The 16167-nt window shown below is 39.7% G+C and overlaps 1 protein-coding gene and 1 pseudogene across 1 annotated transcript; both read right to left on the bottom strand.

Annotated features, from left to right (window-relative positions):
- Positions 1–1577: 1577 nt before the first annotated feature.
- LOC118809151 (zinc-binding protein A33-like) lies at positions 1578–7078 on the bottom strand. The gene is made up of 6 exons (XM_036572175.1): positions 6508–7078; positions 6246–6341; positions 5928–6158; positions 3927–3949; positions 3728–3846; positions 1578–2113 (listed from the first exon to the last, which is right to left on the bottom strand). Exons 1-6 carry the CDS (start codon positions 6784–6786, stop codon positions 1578–1580), a joined length of 1284 nt encoding a protein of 427 aa, XP_036428068.1. The 5' UTR covers positions 6787–7078.
- A 1592-nt stretch (positions 7079–8670) lies between these two features.
- Positions 8671–15730, bottom strand: LOC118810936 (annotated as a pseudogene).
- Positions 15731–16167: the final 437 nt, after the last annotated feature.

Here is a 16167-nt window from a genome sequence, read left to right on the forward strand (position 1 = left end):
ATGCAGTCCAGCAGCTGTGCTGACCGCCTCAAAACTGCGGTGCTGTTGACGTTCCTGGCTGAACCCAACGCTGCATCTATGTATGTATATCTACAGTTTAACTGCTTCACTGATGTTTTTTTTCTGTATTTGATCAAGCAGCCTGTTAAAATGATACAGTCTGACACACAAAGTAGTTCTGGATTACAGTACTGAAATAAGCTGACTAGTTAGTGAACTGACTCATTAACGACGTCATATTAATACGATTTTTAGCTAATCCAGTGATCCAGATAAAGTTCAGCTCCCCTTAGAGCCAGCAGAGTCTGTCTGTTAACAGTCTGGACACTGAGCTGTGAGTTTGGTGCTCCATATAATTTAGTCCAAAACTTTTTCAGCTTCAGGAATGAAATAAAAGCAGCTCCACCGTCCAGATGATCAGGACAGTGTGAGTCAGGCATTTCAGCCTGAACTGACACAATACAGGACAGCCAATCAGAACAGAGCTAATTTACATATGTCAGTTTTAAAGGTACAGTCAAAAAACTAGCCTGTTTAATTCTAAGAGATAAAGTGGTCATGTAGAAATTAATTACAGCTGTTTTTGATACATTAAATAATATCATCAGTGGACCTTAATAAAAAATGTAAAATGTAAAATATGGTTCTTTAATCCACTACAGGGCTGAAATTTTGAATCCCAGAGCAGCTTCATGATTCTGCGACCTCACTGGTTGAGCTTGAAGGCGGAGCTGTTTAAAGATGCTGCGATCTGACTGGCTGTAATCGAGGGGGTGGGATACCAGTGAACAGCGTGGTGATTGGCTAGTCAGCTCAGGCGTAAAAACAGGGTCAGAATTCGTCCTTGTACTTCGTAGCTTGCAGCTTCACAAAGGTAGGAAATGTGTGTGTCTGTATCTCAGACGTGTGAAACCTCAGTGGTGAAAATATTCCTGCATAAGTTTTAATTACACATTCAAAATATTAGCATATTATATTATACAGCAACAAAATATTTTTACACATGCACAAATTATTTCTACAGCTGCAAAACTTTATTACACATTTACAAACAAATTTGTTCTCACATTCAGACACAACCATGCAACGTTTTATCACATGCTCACAAAAGGTGATATACAACTACAGGATGTGAAATTATTTATGAAAATTGTTTCACAAGCTGAAAATATTAATGACTCATTTAATTTCATTAAAACAGGAAACCAAACACCCTGGTTTGTGTGTTACTGTTATCAGGTTTTGCAGAAGAGCTTCCGAAAATAAAGATAAACTTTCCACAACTGAGTTAAAGCAACTGTAAGACCTCTCCTATGAACAGACAACTTCAGAATTACTTTTTATACATTCTAATAATTAAGAATGTACTGAGTTCAGTGTTACTCAGACTGTGGTCACTATTACTGCATTAAGAATGTAGATAAACCTTATACAAATGTGTTTTGGCAAGTAAGAAAAACTACTGTCTCAAATAATCTCAGCTCAGCTGCAGTAACTGAACAGGTCTTATAACTGCAGTGATCATTTCAGTGTTAATCAGTATTTCAGTGCTGATCCACACAAAGACTGAATGAGCTCTAACTGAGCTGATTCACTGATACACTAAACTGAACTGCTGTGATTTTCATGATTTTACTGGCACTGAACAGTGGAAAAACTCTCTCAGTGAATGTGTGTGTGAAAGTGTGTAAGTGTGTGTTAGTGAGAGGATCAGAGAATGAGAGTTTTCCGCTGTCCCAGTCCAGCTGAACTCGGACCCTCTGCAGTTTCTGACCTACTGAGAGGTCAGTGCCTGTCTTTGCTGTAGAACAGACTCCATATTCAGCATTAATATACCACATACACCAAACTCCACTCCTGGATAATATATTTCCCTTCTTCTGAGCAGATTCTGTCATCACACCCAGTATCCAGCCTTCAGTGTCTCCAACTTCAACCTCCCAGAAGTGAGTTCCTGAGTTACAGCCCTCAGAGCCCAGAACAAAATACATTTCATCAAATCTCTCTGGATTATCAGGAAGCTGCTGTTCCTCATCAGTGAATCTCACACTGGTCAGATCATCAGACGGGATGAGATTAGGATGGGCAGTGTTGGGGTCCAGAGTTACAGGAGCTGAAGAAAAAATACACACATGTAATTTACACAGAAATACACACATTTCATGATTTGAGTCACACTGTAAAATATTACAGTAGCCTAATTTACTGTAGCAGAGTTGGTAATCAGGTAGTCACTGTAATTAATATTTACAGCACTGATACTGTAATATTTGCTTACAGTGATGATCCATTCTATTGTAGTTTTAAATGCAGTACAAGACTGTATATTTACAACACTCCATACTGACAGCAGTGTATTACTATAATTAACAATATTCTCTTTTCTGAATATTATTTATGTGCACATAAAATAAAAATAAAAATAACAGAGTTAAACAACAGCTAAATTGCTTCCTTAATACTTTAGAAAGCTGAACTAAATGAACTGGATCATTCTACAGTGATTACTACTTTATTTTAGTCTCAGAGCTTTTAGTCAATGGAACCGAATTTGTCCTGTTAAAATCACTCAATTTTTCTGCAGAGCTGAGACTTCAGTCCAAACTCACATGAATTGTACTGTACAAATTTGTCAGCTTTTTGTTTAAATTATTTCCATTTACTGCTCCACTTAGATATGGCCATTTTGATAAATGTGAGATCAGTGATTTTGTGAGGAACAATATTAAATTACTTATCATCTCTAATTCTTTTTCATAACAGTGCAGTTTTGTCTTGTGTTAATTTTTTAAAAATTATTTTAATGTTTACATTTTAAAATTTAATTTTTTTTTTTTTAAACAACATTTAAGCTGTATTTTTTTTAAGAGAATAAAATCCGATGTGTTTTCTGTGAGAGCTGTTATTGTATTGTGGCCAATCAAAATCCTGACACTCTCCACATCATTTCTGAACAGGTGAGGTCGTCCTGCCTTATTTTCATTTCTTAGCTATCAAACACTGATTAACATCTGTTGCTATTTCTCATTATGTCAGTCGAGCTTTATGAGATCCTGACAGAGTAAAGGTTTTCTGCCCATTTCCAAAACCAAAAACAAATGCAAAATGTAAATTTTAGCTTAGCTTTAAAAAAGTTTCTGCATCATTGCCGCCAGTGGTTTCTGAAATTGGTACTTAATGTTCTTTGATGTTTAGAAAGCAAGCGTCAAAAACACATTCAGTGTGTAAAGGCCTTTTTTATAATTTGCACACTGGCACTGTTCGTGAGTTTTATGTCTGCAGATGGCGGCGTCGAGCTTTCAGAGACTTTACTTTCCGCTTTTTGTTGTTTGTTCTGCACATCAAGTACAATGTTGTGTTTTAAAGTGGTATCAAACCTGTAGTTAAGAAGTTCTTGGAAGCTCTTCTACTTCTTAATGCTGACGCTGAACAGTGAATGGTGGCTCTACTGGGAGTGGGAGGATAGGGGGTCCTTAAGGTATCAACACAGAGGGGCCATTGCAGGTCTTAATCTGGCCTTGACCAAGTCAGTATTTGCTATCAGCATCACTAAATCAGAGTAGATGCTTCATTATAATAATCTGCTCCTATCAGGACAGTTACTTTATAATGGCAAAACAGGATTTGAGATGGTGTAAAATGTTAGTGGATCTGCACCAAAATATATAAGAAAATAAAACATTGAAATAAATAAAAAAGAATTAACGCTAGAGAAAGTGAGACTCACTGAATTGAACAATCTCCTGCATCTTCTCCCAGACTGTGAACTTCAGGTTGGCCAGGTGTTTCCCCACATGGAGCAGCTCTCCTGAAAGGCTCTCTGGATCCTGCAGTGTGACCTGAGCTCTGGAAGAACATTCAGGACTCAGTGCTGCTGAAGCTTTGAGTTCAGATCCACAGAAAAGACAGGAGACAATAACACTCACCTTTTCACTGTGCCTTTGTAGTTCTGTAAAACAATGGGAGTGATATCAGTGAATGTGATCATTCATTAATTAATTCATTCATGTATTTATTTATTTTACAACAGAAATCATCACTTTCACACAGTGTAAATACAACAGGAGTCATATGTATGAAATGTATGTAGAATCCCCACTAAAGTGATGCATAAACGTGTTTCTAATTTTATCTGTTCGAATGTTTCTTGTCTAATTTATGAAAAATCACACACACCTGTTTTCATGCTTTGCTGAATTCAGTTCTGCAGAGATCATTAGAAAAATGTTCAATGAATCCTGCAGTACCTTTTCATTCCACTAGTCGTCAGTATTTTCCATTCTCCCCCAAAACGTGAGTGCATCACCTCCAGAGTATGAGGAGATGTTCTCACATCAACGTTCACTTTCAGAAATATTGATCTTTAAGTATTTTTGTTTGTACAGATGAACACAGAGCCAGAGCTGTATGAAGTAATCAAATGAGCTAAATCCTTTGCTGGCACTTGTAACGCCTATATTTCACTTTCACAACTCAGAATTATGAACCACTTCAAAAAAATCAGGAATATGAAAATGTTCACATCAGCCTGCTTAATCTGGATGTAGTTTAATTCAATTTTGAGTGGTCAAATTTAGAAATTACACATTCAGAAAATAAATCCCCAGAGCAGAGGACAACCTCATGTAATGTTAAGGGTTCATATGTAAAGCTGTGAGACCGGACCCCCTTAATCCAAGACAGAGACAATCACAAGGAGAGCCCATCATGAAGTAAAATAATAATGATAATAGTGTCAAACTGTGTGAGATCGGCCCATTTAATATTCATCCCATTATTAAATATTATGATCTATTTAAACCCAAAGACAATAATTGAATAGTAATAAGCTAAATATACAAAATCATCATTTATAGGGTGGTTTCTATTGGGAGGCGTCTGTCCCAAACCATAACCACTGAATTTCAATTTGGGAAAATAATACTCACATTTTTTTTTCCAGTGTTTCTTTTAAGTTTTATATATTCAGAAAATGCTGTCCCATGTTTTCACATCACTAACCGAACAAAGAGTTTTGGTCTGTAGGCAGAGCTTTATTTAGGCCACACCCCTGCATTTCAGAGCAGGAAGTGAGAGGGCATCCCTCATCGCCACATGGCGAGCAGTTAGATCCCATTGTTTTGAAATGAATGTGTCCCAAAATCTAAAAGTCAGTGAGTAATATTAAGAATCGTCACTTCTGAAAGATATATTTTAAACTTTTTTTTTTAATGAAAATAGTTTTAGGTTTTATTTGTATAGAACTGTTCAAAGCTGTGTCTGCTGGTAACATACTGGCTAGCGTTTTTGAGTTCTGCTTAAAATTAGCTAAAATTGTACTGAAACAGTCACTACATGTGGTAAAGTTTTAGTAGTGTTATGATTGTTCTGGTAGTGACAAAATGGAATTGTCAAACATTTGTGTTAATAAAATTAACAGAATTAAAGTACAGAGTCATTTAAAACAAAAGGATTAGACTAAAGTCCAAATCAGTTAAATTCAAAATGTACTTTAACCAATTTGCTTGAAAAATCCAGTAACTTTTCTAACAACTGATTGCCTAAACAAAGTAAGCAGAGTCTGGAATTGGTCAATTATCGTTGATAAAAAGCAGAGGCGATTATGAATTAATAACATAAGACACAGATGTGATTCACAGACCCACAAAACATGGCCCCATATGCAAGTGCACACCCCGCATACCCAGATGCTCCGACACTGACCTACTTTATTTAACATCACACACAAAGCAGCAGGTCAGGAGGGAAAGCAGTCTGGGTGTGGGTGATATTATTGATATCATGTTATGATTATATGATGTTATATACTCTGAAATTTACACATTAACATTCATTAATATTTATTCATTTCAACTGGTTAGCAAGATTTTATTCCATTTTTATTTCGTTCCTTGTACAGTTTGTAACGCTGACTGAATCATCCTCACCTGTAAGAATGAAACATCTTCAGCTCCCATCTCCTCTTCTATGGCTCTGATTGTGTCTGAAAGTGTTGATATCTCTCCGCTCATCTTCTCAATCTTCTCCTTCATCCTCTGACTCTTCTGCTCCTCTTCCTCCCTCAGTGCTGATATCCTGGCTACCTCTTCATCTCGTAGAAACTGGTGAAGCTTCTCAAACTCCTCCTTAATCTGTCTCTCTGTGTGTTGGGCCTGAGTCTGGAAAGAAGCAGGAAATCAAATATGACTGATTATGTGAGGATGTGGGTTCAGAATCATAACCTCAGAGAATTTTGTTATTCTAACCTTTATATGTTCTGCAGTCTGATCCAAATCCAGTTTAAACTCTGTAAAGATCTCCAGTTTCTCCTTCAGGGGCTTCAGCACAGTTTTGAGTTCCAACTGAAACAAATCCAGATACAGAAATTGGTGCAACTCTTTCTCAAACTGTGAATCCACTTAAGAAAACAGCTTAAAAATTAAATAACGTGATGACAAATCGTTTTCATTTTAAGCTTATTATTTAGTAAACTTATGGAACTTGTGTGTGTGTGTGTTTGTAGCCTACCTTGTAGTCCACTGCTGTTTCCTGAAGGGAGAGAAATTTGTGGTCGGTGTGTATTTTAGAGTCCCGACACACCCAACACACAGGCTGTAGATCATCCAGACAGAAGAGTCTGATTTTCTCACTGTGCAAATTGCAGATGTTTTCAGACTCTGCTGGACTTCTCTGACTTCTCTCCTGTAAGAAACTCTCACACAGATTCTTTAAAGTCAGGTTTGTTGGAGCGTTCTCCATTGAAGATTGCTGTAGACAGTCTTTACACACACTGTGTTTAGAAGCCATTTTCTTGTCCTGCTGTTCCTTCCAGTGAGAACGCTCAGACTTTCACTCTCAGTACTGTGAAACACTCAGTCTCTGATTTCAGGGTAGTTTCCAATCAAACAGGAGGACAGGGAACAGGAGATTATCCAGTTCCAGAATTCCCCACAAATCCACCAACAAAAGTAGACTCAGCAGAAAACAACTCAGCACCTCCTCAGTAGGAGGAGTTTCAGTTGGAGGAGTTTTAATGAGGATGGGCTAGAATTTTCACCAGACAGAGCAGAAAATATAAAAAATAAATTATCCATCTAATGACATTAGTAAACATTAAATATATTATCACCCATGTTTAATTCTGTTGCATTCAGTGATCAAATTGCAAATCAATTTATTATAGGTAGTACACTGACTTCTTACGGTAATCTTTTTTATGTTGCATTATTGCTGCTCACTCACTTTAGCCATAAGCGTCCTGGAGTATTCTTGATTGCGTTTTGTTTTAACCAGATTATATGGGAATAGTACAAATAGTCATTTTTGAACAAAAAACTATCAGGCATGTCTTATCAGACATCTTCAATATTTCTCTGAGCCAGTCAGTTGTCCCAGAGTGTTTCAAAATGACTACTATCATCCCTGTACCAAAGAAATCTTCTGTTGCACTTACTTCAAACACATAAAGAGCAGCCTTCCTTTCACACTGGATACATTTTGGTCTGCGTATCACCTTAACCCATCTACAGAGGATGCCATACTGACCCACGTGGAGGGAAAAGACAATTGTGAGAATGCTGTGAATTGGCTTTAGGTGAGCATTCAACCCAACCACCCTACAGCAACCTATTGAAAAGTTGAGTTTGCTGGGCCAGAACACCTTCCTCTGCATTATGCACATCCTTACTGGGAGAGCTCAGTGTGTCAGGATTGGCAGCACCACCACACCTAACACCGGTGCTCTCCATGGATGTGTGTTCAGTCCCCTGATGTTTACACTGCAGACTCTTGACTGTGCGGCAAAGCATAGCTCAAATCACAGTATCAAGTTTTCTGATTATGCTGCTGTGCTGGCTCTCATCAGCAACAATGATGCACCAGGTGCGGTGGTCTTCAAACTGGTGCAGAGACAACAGTCGATCTCTTAATTTTGATGAAAGAGGTGATTGGTGTGCACAAGGTGTGACCACACCTAGACCCACAACACCGCAAGACCCTAGAGCAGATTGTAAGGACAGCTCAGATCACTGGGGTCTCTGTCCACCAACGACACCTCATACCACAAGTGCTGCATCCACAAAGCCAAAAGCATTGTGGATGACCCCTCACATCCCTCCCACGGACTCTTCATCCTTTTGCCACTTGGCAGAAGATACCATACCATCCACTGCACCACCACCAGACTCTGCAAAAGCTTCTTCTTCAAGGCAGTCAGATTACTGAAGGCATCAGTGCCCCTTAACACTGGACTAATCTAGACCAATTCTTTGTATGCTGCTATGGGACCTCAATCTTTCCTCCACTTATGCTGCTTTGGCACCACATAAATATATATACACACACACACACATACACATACATACAATGCCGATTCTTATACATAGCTTGCTTTGTTGTTGTGCCTCCTTAGTGTCATGTGTATTTATTGTCATGCATGTTTATTGTCTGATGTATATTCTGCACTTCTACATTTCTACATTTTGTTCCAAAGATTACAGGTTACATTGAGGAAAAAGGAATGACAAAGGTCACATGACTTGACTTGTGACATGTATATGTAATATATATGCATACATATATAGGTAACGATAAGGCAAATCATTAGGACTACTCACAGATGACGAGAAGAACATTATCTCATAACAATGACACAAGACAAGGTCTAGGATATATTAGACGATAACCGGACAATTGATTCTTGTAGTCGACATGTTAGATGTGGGAGAAATGGGCAGGTATGAAGACTTGAGCAACACTGACCAGGGCCAAATTAATATGGCCAGACGACTGGATATGAGCATCTCCGAAATGACAAGGCTTATAGGATGATTCTTCATGATCCCTCTGGGGTTCCTGTTCTACCAAGAGAAGGGTAGCTGGTTGTGGTGCAGAATGAGCTTTAAATTCACCATTGTTATACCAAGCAATCCAAACTCCACTCCTGAAGAATATACTTCCCTTCTTCTGAGCAGATTCTGTCATCACACCCATGAACCAGACTGTACTGTCTCCAACTTCAACATCCCAGCAGTGAGTTCCTGAGTTGAAGCCCTCAGAGCCCAGAACACAAAGATGAATCAAATCTCTCTGGATTATCAGGAAGCAGCTGTTCCTCAGTGATTCTCACACTGGTCAGATCATCAGACACGATGAGTTTAGGATGAGCTGTGTTGGGGTCCAGAGTTACAGGAGGTGAAGAAGAAAAAAAAAAATTATATACACAAACATATATACACACATAAAAATTCACATATTTCATCATATAAATCCTATACCAAATAGTTTAATTTGTGAAATCTGTAGTTATATGCTTGTTTTAAGTGGTTTATGTCAGTGGTGTGTCTGAAAAGATGTTTGAGCTAGTTTATACACACACACACACACACACACACACACATATATATATATATATATATATACATACACACACACACACACACACACATATACATACACACACACACACACACATATATATATGTATGTGTATATATATATATATATATATATATATATATATATATATATATATATATATATATATATATATATATATATATATGAGAAGAGCAAAGAAAGAATGCAAACTAGAGAAAGTGAGACTCACTGAACTGAATGATCTCCTTCATCTTCTCCCAGACTGTGAACTTCAGGCTGGCCAGGTGTTTCCCCACATGGAGCAGCTCTCCTGAAAGGCTCTCTGGATCCTGCAGTGTGACCTGAGCTCTGGAAGAACATTCAGGACTCGGTGCTGCTGAAGCTTTGAGTTCAGAACCACAGAAAAGAGAAAGAGACAGGAGACAATAACACTCACCTTTTCACTGTGGCCTTGTAGTTCTGTAAAACAATGGGAGTGATATCAGTGACTGTGTTCTTCATTCATGTGGCTTTGTTTTACAATAAAAACATTACTTTCACATTGTGGAAATACCAGGGGTTCACAGTTCAGGCTGGTTGATTTGAGTCTGCTTTCATCTCTCTATATGAGCTTAATATGTAATGTGTCAGTGCTGGGTCCCCTAACTGTAATACCCAAAATCCCTTCACCTGGCAACATAAGGCTGTATGAAGCAATCGAATATGGCAAACCTTCTTAGTGTAAGTTTTCACAAATCAAACCCTGTGTATGTCAAGTTAATTTTCAGGCTCCTGATTTGAGCATGCAGATGGTCAGTCATCTTTGAGTCTCATTTTCCTGGAGACCATACACCGGAGGACAGCAGTCTGGTCTAAGAGCCTTCATCGTGCTCTTCCATCACTACCAGAACAAGGAGTATGTTTTGCCAAGATAGGAGGAGTTGACAGGAGGGCACAAGATTAAGATCTTCCTCATTTCAGTGTGTGTTTGACCCAAAAGGGAGCTGCATTTAGCAGCGTTAAGACTGCCCTCAATAAAAAGCATGTTCACTTTGATCTCCCTCACCCTGCTCATCTCCCCAAACTTTTTACAACCAACACTGGAGACACTGAGTTGAGATCAAGTTTGGTCCTTCTGGGTAGATGGTGACATGGCTGAGTTCAACTTCATGAGACTGCTTAACTCTCCTTTACTACATACACTATGTGGACAAAAGTACTGGGACATCTACTATCCTGTACACTTACAGGAGCTTTCATGACAACTCATTCTAAATCCATGTACATGAATATGGAGTTGGTCCCCTCTTTGCAGCTATGACAGCTTCCACTCTTCTGGGAAGCTTTCTATAAGATGTTGGAGAGAGTCTGTGGGACTTTTTGTCCACTCATCCAGAAGAGCATCTGTGAGGTCAGACACTGATGTTGGACGAGAGGGTCTTGCTCACAACCTCCGTTCTAGTTCATTCCAAGATGTTTGAAGGGGTTGAGGTCAGGGCTCTGTGAGGGCCAGTCAAGTTCTTCCGCACCAAACTCACCCAGCCAGGCCTTTATGGACCTTGCTTTGTGCACTGGGGCTCAGTCATGCTGGAACAAAAAAGGTTCTTCCCTAAACTGTTCACACAAAGTTGCAAGTGTATAATTGTCCAAAGTGTATGCAGCACAATGTAAAATACCCAACTTATAGCCACTTTAGGAATACAATGTGCTTCATATTTGTCATTTGTCTAAATAGGAACCAGACGGCAGATGTGTTGGCTCTGCATGAAGCTTGATAGATTTTGGGCACCTATTTTCAACACAATATCTGCAGTTCTTAGAAGCCAAGTTAAATTGTTCTCCATTGTCAGAAATTTTGGTGTACCCACTAAATCTCCCTCATGTAAGCTATATGATATGGACACTATTGCATTTGCCCTGCTCGTAGCTAGGCAACAATTCTACTAAGCGGGAAATCTTTTTACTGTACTAATTGTTACTGGAAAATCTTAAAAAGGTGGACCCTGCTGTACTGTGGCTTGCCATTGGCTGAACTGGCTGTGCACAGGATTTGGGATGGTTCAAGCAGATGCTTTAGATACAGCATAAAACAACTATGAGCAGTTTTCCCTATAACATATTTTGAAATCCAAGCCAGGAGGCCATTCTATCCTGAGTTTTACTTTTATGGAACAGAGAGATATATCTGTTGCTGACCATAGAAGATGGCACTTGACATCAACTGCGTAATTCTTCCACACCAGGAATACAATGTCCTCTCCATTTAGTTTTGCTTAAACTTAAATAAGTGGTTCAACTTGCTGATTTGTCACTCGGGAATGCACTAAGCATCTATTATAGTTGTTTGGAGTGAAAATGATTTAACGCTACCAAGGCATAGATGAAAAGCAGCAGCTAACTCTATGAGAAATGTCTACACTGCAAGCTACCTTTACCAAAGTACCACAGGAAAATCAATGTCAAATTACCCAGACATTATTAACCTGCTGACAACATTTTAAGATGGAAAGTTGAAAGTGATTTTAATTACATTCTGAAAAAAATATTTTGTTTTCATTGCACTTTTGTTTGCTTGTACTCCAGACTGAAATCATCCTCACCTGTAAGAATGAAACATCTTCAGCTCCCATCTCCTCTTCTATGGCTCTGATTGTGTCTGAAAGTGCTGATATCTCTCTGCTCATCTTCTCAATCTTCTCCTTCATCCTCTGACTCTTCTGCTCCTCTTCCTCCCTCAGTGCTGATATCCTGGCTGCCTCTTCATCTCGTAGAAACTGGTGAAGCTTCTCAAACTCCTCCTTAATGAGTCTGATAGGAAGAATAGATCAAATTAAAGGTACTTGAGAATTGAAGGTATGTGAACCTCTAAGGAGTTAAACAGACAAACTACTACAACAACGTTTTTTACACTTTGGATCTGCTTCCCATTCCTGCCCATCAGTGCAAAGCACTCTGTAGAATTGTCAGCGACCAGAGTCAAGTTCATTTAGAGTTTGCCAGCATTACCATGCATTGTTGTGACTTTCTAGCAATGAGAAAGAATGTTTATTATCAGTATTGCCTTACTTTTTATTTAGATATTGATGATAAAATATGGCATTATGCCAACATTACTGCTCTCCCAAACAAAGTATTGTTTTCTTTTACTTAGTCAATTACGATGACATTTCACTTATTCAGAGGAACCTTTTGTCTTATTATATTATCCAAGTGTGCTCCAAACCAGCGGTGTTTGGCCAGAGCGAGCATCAAATTCTTCTGTCTTTTTTCCAAGGGGACTGCAAAGTTACAAGCCTATAAACACTTGGCATTCGGTCTATACCAATTTGCTGCTCAAGAGTAGTCTTTATGTAATGAGCTGTAATGAGGAAAATACAGGGTTATTCAAAAAGATTCATCCGATTTCAAAATGATGTATTCCACTTGTAAATCATTACAGAACAATGCAGTAAATTGTAAACGTTTTAATTAAGCATAAAGTTTGTTATGTAAATGTACAAGTGCTCAATATGAACCTCCTCCAGCTGTACAGACAACATCAACGCCATAGTCAAATTCATCCCATACTCGATCGAGCATGTCAGGTGTCGCTGCACTCACGGCTCTTTCAGTGCGATTTCGGAGATCATCCAGTGTTGTGGAACCAACGACGAACGCTCTGAGCTGTCGGAGGTTCACTGCTGATGAAAATCACGCTGCACAGTTATGACTGATTCACTCTTATTGAAGTGGAGAACGCAGAACGCTTTCTGCTCAGGGGTCTCATCTCCTCGCAGACTGAAGGGAGCCATCTTCCACTGACAGTCAGAAACTATGACCCTGTCTTTCAATTGGTATGTGATTGGTTCCTAGACGCCTCATGGTTGTGAAAATATGGTGACTTGAAATCGGATTAATCTTTTTGAATCACCCTGTATATTGCCTCTACAGCAGCCTCTACAAAGCATTATATTACCAGGCTCTCCGAGTGCTAAAGGTTTATTAACTTGCTTCATTATGTACCGTAGGCCATCCAAACTCTTTAAACTCAGTTAAACTCTTCACATGTATCACATTTACAAACCTGTCCAGGAACATTGCTAATTCTGCGTCCAACTTTATCCTCTTCACACATAAAGTCAGCTTTAAAAAGCAATTACAATGATTATTCTTGTTCTAGCATGTTTATTGTATCATTTTTGGCAGCCCAGTGTGTTTTTTCCCCCCACAGTACTAAAACCTGCTGGTACAGGTTGCTAACAGGTTTTCTTAGCTGAGCAGATGCAGATGAGGGTGAAGTGATGTGGCATTTGGGAGTGACTGATAAGAGGTCAGTTTAAACACAGACAAGGCTTGCACTCCACCCTGCAGCTTTCCAGATGCAGTTTCTTTAGTGCGTAATATGCTTGTGCTGATGTCATTGTTAAACAATTTTTAAAATCATGTTCAAAATATTTTCCTGGTTATTTGAACTAGTAATATCACAAGTAAATTGGTTAATGCACCTTTAAATATGCATAATTATGTAAGGATTCGGATTCATAATCTTAGATTTTCTCATTCTCACCTTTAGATGTTCTGCTGTTACGGGACGGCGGGGAGGCGGACCCAAGTGCAGAAATGGAAACAGAAAAAAAAATGGAAAAAGTGAGTTGATTGTGACACTGGGCTGTGAATCTGAAACATGCATAGGAGATGACCCAAAGCCAGGTTCGAACCGGCGATGTATTGATCGGCGCTTCGTGGCGTTACCACTGCACCACTGAGAAACACAGATGACTACTGGCAATAACACCTCAAGGAAGGGGGAAAAGAAAAGGCGGGAAAACGACGAATGGCAAACAAAAGAGACGCTGAGAGCAGCGTGCTCAAACAAAGGCTGAACTAGAGAGGCGAGAGGACAGATAATAGGAAAAACAAAAAACACTTCCACTACAAAAACGAAGGGAAGGCAGACATCTTCTTTTCTTTTTTTTCCCCTTTAAGTAGCTTTGGGACAGTTTCTTTTCTCAGCCCTCTTTTCTTTTCTTTTTTAGTTTTTGGGCAGTTTCTTCTCTCAGCCCTCTTTTCTTTTTCTTTTTTAGTTTTGGGGCAGTTTCGTTTCTTTTCTTTTCTAGTTTTGGGGTAGTTTTGGGGTAGTTTTGGGGCAGTTTCGTTTCGTTTCTTTTCTTTTCTTTTCTGACACTAAGTACCGTACCTTACCGGTCACCCCTCTACAAAGGTGTGACAAACACTACTGTTTGCCTTGACCTTAAGTAGAGGAGTCCGCAGGTGTGTCGCGTTGGGCCTAATCAGCCCGCGGACTTCTGGGAATTGGAGTTCCCTGAAGTTATGGCCCTGTGCCGCCGTCGCCCTCTGCTGGCAGCTGGCGGCGCAGGCTGGACACCCTGCTGCCGTCGCCCTCTGCTGGCAGCAGGCGGCGCAGGCTGGACACCCTGCCGCCGTTGCCCTCTGCTGGCAGCAGGCGGCGCAGGCTGGACACCCTGCCGCCGTTGCCCTCTGCCGGCAGCAGGCGGGGCCGGCTGAACCCTTACATCTGCAATGTGATCCAAGTCCATTTGAAACTCTTTAAAGATCTTCAGTTTCTCTTGTAGAGGTTCCAATGCAGTCTTCAGTTCTTTCTGCAATGTAATCACAGACTAGATAAAAACATTGCTGTTGCTATATTGTATGTATTGTAAAATGACAACAAGGTGGTTTTATTTTCAGTTTTATTTTTAGGAATTTATTGAAATTGCAACAAAGAGTGGTCACCTATAGTCTACCCTGTAGTCAAGTGCTGCTTCCTGAAGGGGGAGAAATTTGTGGTTGGTGTGTATTTTAGAGTCCCAACACACCAAACACACAGGCTGTAGATCATCCAGACAGAAGAGTCTGATTTTCTCACTGTGCAAACTGCAGATGTTTTCAGACCCTGCTGAACTTCTCTGACTTCTCTCCTGTAAGAAACTCTCACACAGATTCTTTAAAGCCAGGTTTATAGGAGGGTAATCAGTTGAAGATCTTCTCCCACAAACTGGACATTCTCTGGATCCTTTAGTTTTCCAGAACCGCTGCAAACAGTCTTTACACACACTGTGGCTGCAGCGCAGAAGAACAGGATCCTTGAAGATCTCACAGCACACAGGACAGGAGAGATCCTCCTCTGAGAAAGACTTAGAAGCCATTTTCTTTACCTGCTGTTCCTTCCAGTGAGAACGCTCAGACTTTCACTCTCAGTTTTGTGAAACACTCAGTCTCTGATTTCAGGTTTGTTTCAAGCCTAACAGGTGGCTGTAGATCCAGTTAGTGATCATTTCCCTTCAGAGAGATTCTCCAGTTCCAGAATTCTCCATAAACCCACCAACAAAAGGAGACTCAGCAGAAAACAACAGTACAGCCTGGAAACTCTGCAGATGCCTCACACTCAGCACCTCCTCAGTAGCAGGAGTTTTAAAGAAGAAAGGCTGGAATTTACTGGATCATCAGGTTATCAGCACCTGGGCACAAATGTTTGGACAGCTTTTTCCTGATTACCTTTTTTGGTGGTGAGGCAGGTTAATCACAGCAGTTTGCAAAACTGGTTGAGTACTGCAGCTGCAGTGAGGTTTAGCTACAGACATGGGTGTGTTTGAATCATGTTAGTTACTCTCTGCTTCATATCTCACCCTTTTCTTTCAGGCATTCTCATAAGTAATAGATGTAGCTTTGACTTAGATTAAACTGATTAGCTCTTCGTTGTTCATCTGATGCATCAGTGCAGCAAAATCGTATTTCTTTTCCATATTTTCATAACAAAATGTGTTGTTTCAGAGCATGTCTGAAAAAGTCTTACAGAAGGGGGTCACAAACCAAAGAGAACAGAAAGTTTCA

Source organism: Colossoma macropomum, unplaced genomic scaffold (assembly GCF_904425465.1).
Source record: "Colossoma macropomum unplaced genomic scaffold, Colossoma_macropomum, whole genome shotgun sequence".
NCBI classification, from domain to species: domain Eukaryota; kingdom Metazoa; phylum Chordata; class Actinopteri; order Characiformes; family Serrasalmidae; genus Colossoma; species Colossoma macropomum.